Source organism: Merops nubicus, unplaced genomic scaffold, assembly GCF_000691845.1.
Source record: "Merops nubicus isolate BGI_N331 unplaced genomic scaffold, ASM69184v1 scaffold11829, whole genome shotgun sequence".
Taxonomy (NCBI): Eukaryota; Metazoa; Chordata; class Aves; order Coraciiformes; family Meropidae; genus Merops; species Merops nubicus.
In genome coordinates this window covers 31,338-33,997 of record NW_008630211.1, presented here as the reverse complement: position 1 = coordinate 33,997, position 2,660 = coordinate 31,338, and the positions used below count along the sequence as shown (strand labels likewise).

General features: G+C 33.4%; 1 protein-coding gene across 1 annotated transcript in view; it reads right to left on the bottom strand.

The window, feature by feature from the left end:
- The window catches only part of EVI5 (ecotropic viral integration site 5), a 61,558-nt gene that overhangs the window by 32,828 nt on the left and 26,070 nt on the right, over positions 1 to 2,660 (bottom strand). The window contains exon 16 of the mRNA XM_008947196.1: positions 2,459 to 2,605. Coding sequence (XP_008945444.1) covers positions 2,459 to 2,605 — 147 coding nt within the window. The remainder of the gene's footprint in view (positions 1 to 2,458; positions 2,606 to 2,660) is intronic.

Genomic DNA, 2,660 nt, shown 5'->3' with positions numbered 1-2,660 from the left:
GGGAAAGAGGGGAAACTACACTATAGAAACGTAGTTTCCAAAAAGTTAAATTTGAGCATTTTTCAATACAGTTAGTAACATATAGAAACCTGTACTGTTTAAATACACAAGCTGTTACTTTTCTATCTAAGCCTCATCCTAAATCACAGTCTAGCTCACACTTAAACAGTAGAACTCCAGGTAATGTATATGCATCAAATAGGTAATATTTCATTTTATATCATAGACATCAACTTGAAAAAACGTGTTACAGTGCGAATCGTAATCTTTCTCCTGTCCATAACTGCAAAACACGTCTCAGGATCTAATGTTAGTGTACATCTGTATTGCTACTTCACTGGCTATTGGCCACTGCTATTTTCAAAAAATCTCTAAAAAATATGACTGGTGCTCTATTACTATTACGTTTTAACCCATACTAGAACATAACTTTCCAAACTAATTAACCCAGTGAGAATAGTTGTATATATTGACTCATAAATCAGTTTAAAGACATATTACTCTTTTGTAGTTAACATAAAACCTTCCGAATATTGACCACACCCTCTCAATCTCTTAAGGATTAATGAGGACCTTCAGTATCAAAACAACAATCAAACAAAAAAGTTATGGGTTATTTGAAAAAGACATGTCACCAAGATTGTGAATTTAAAAAAGTAAGAATTATCTCAGCAACCAAAAAAATTGGCACTACGGAAACTAGTGATTACGGTAAAGAAAAAACAGTCAGTAGGAGCAGTTTCTTCTAGTTAAGATTCAGTGTCTTGTTTCCTAAAAGCTCATGACAGAGTTTGATGAGTCAGAAGTTACATCTTCACCGCACTTTAGATTCAGGTTCCATTGGAAACAAATGGAACTGGCAAGATAGCAAGAAAAATAAAACCCTAAAAAAACCCTGAAATGAATACTTGGGGTACATCTCAGTTATTTGCTGTTCTTTATCTTTTTTTAAATGGAACTCAAAAACAAAAGTCAGTTTCATTTTACAGAAAAGTAAAACCAGCAAGAAATTGCCAATTAGGAAGGACACACTGCTGGCTTTGTAATGAACACAAAATCAGAGTTTACTACACAACTAAGCTGCCTAGATTTACTCATTACTTTGGATAAAAGAAATTACAGTAAGAAATGAAAAACAGTAAAAACTGAGAAGTGTGATATTATAGCAAAACTATGCATATTAATAAGGATGTAATTTCATCTCCAGGCTAAGTGACCACAATAAACCACTGAAAGTGAATATGGATCTTGATCCATATTGTCCTCAGAAGCCTTTGATGGAATTGCAGCTAATGTAGTCTTTGGGGTACATGTGGTGCTACAAGCAAAACGCAGGTATTGGATAAAAGTGAAAAACAAACAGTCAGTCATGTGCAGTGTTCTGCATGAATGAGAACAGAAACAAGCAATACATGTGAAAAAACTTTGGTTACATTAAAGGCAAAACTAAGATTTGATCACAAACAAATTATGTAACTGCATCTGCTCTCAAGCTGCCAATTCACAACTACAAATTAATAAGCATTCTAATTATTAATCTCGTATTACAATCCTGCTTTTAACTATTTAACTATATTTAACTTTAAATAGCATAGCGAGTATCCTATTTAGAAATTACTGACTGTTCAGCACTAGCTGATTTCATAAAGACTATTCATACATCTTAGGAAATAAGATTTAAAAAGTTGTTTTCATATCTCTAGCAAATATCTTAACTATAGTGATCTGTCAACCAATACTACCTTTTGAATTAAATACCAGTAACAATTTCAGGAAAACTTTCATACAAGTTATGAGAAAAAAAAAGCTTGTACGACTTATCTTTATTTCTTGTCCATATTATGACTGCAGAAGTTAAAGACATAAGTTAAATGAATGATTATGGATTTAGTTACAGAATTGACAAATTAAATCTGAGCTTCAAACATCAGATTTGGCCCTGTTTTGTACATTGACAGGAATACAAATGACTCTTTTGCCCACTGTATTTGGACTGTCCTCTTAAAAGTCTGGCTACTATTAGGCAATGACTACTGTAACACTCCTGTCTGTAGATCTCTCCATTCAAATACTCATTCTACTCCCCTTTTTTGAACCTGAACTAATTCTTCAGTAAGTGTTGAAGTAATGAACCTCTTATGTCACTGAAGAGAGAGTACAGAGTGATCAAAATCTGTTGTGTCAGAGTTTTTTAAAAATATTATACACACTTTCCTGAGTAGAATCGCACTTAAAAAGTTTATCTTTGTGAGACCACAAAGGAGCAGCTCTGTCAAAACTTCAAGTGATTTTTATGAGGTGGTAAGTTCAGGATGATATAATCAAATCAGTAAAAGAAAGGTTTGGGTTTGCAATTTCTACTTTTCAATTAAGAAAAAATTCTATCCAACAATAGTGAACAAGACTAAAAAGTACATACACGGTACCACACAAATAGTCTATTCACGATGTCATTTACCTTGCATTCTATCTCTGCTTGTCTACGTTTTGCTTCATTCAACTGAGCAAGAAGTCCTTTGTTCTGTGCAGAAAGATACTGCACCTTCCCCTGTAGGTTGGTAACCTCTTGCTCTGCCCTCCGTAAGTGGTTACTATTGATCTGATTCTGAAATTGATGACAAAAAAAAAAGAAAAAAGAAAGCGAAAGCATGTAAGGGAAA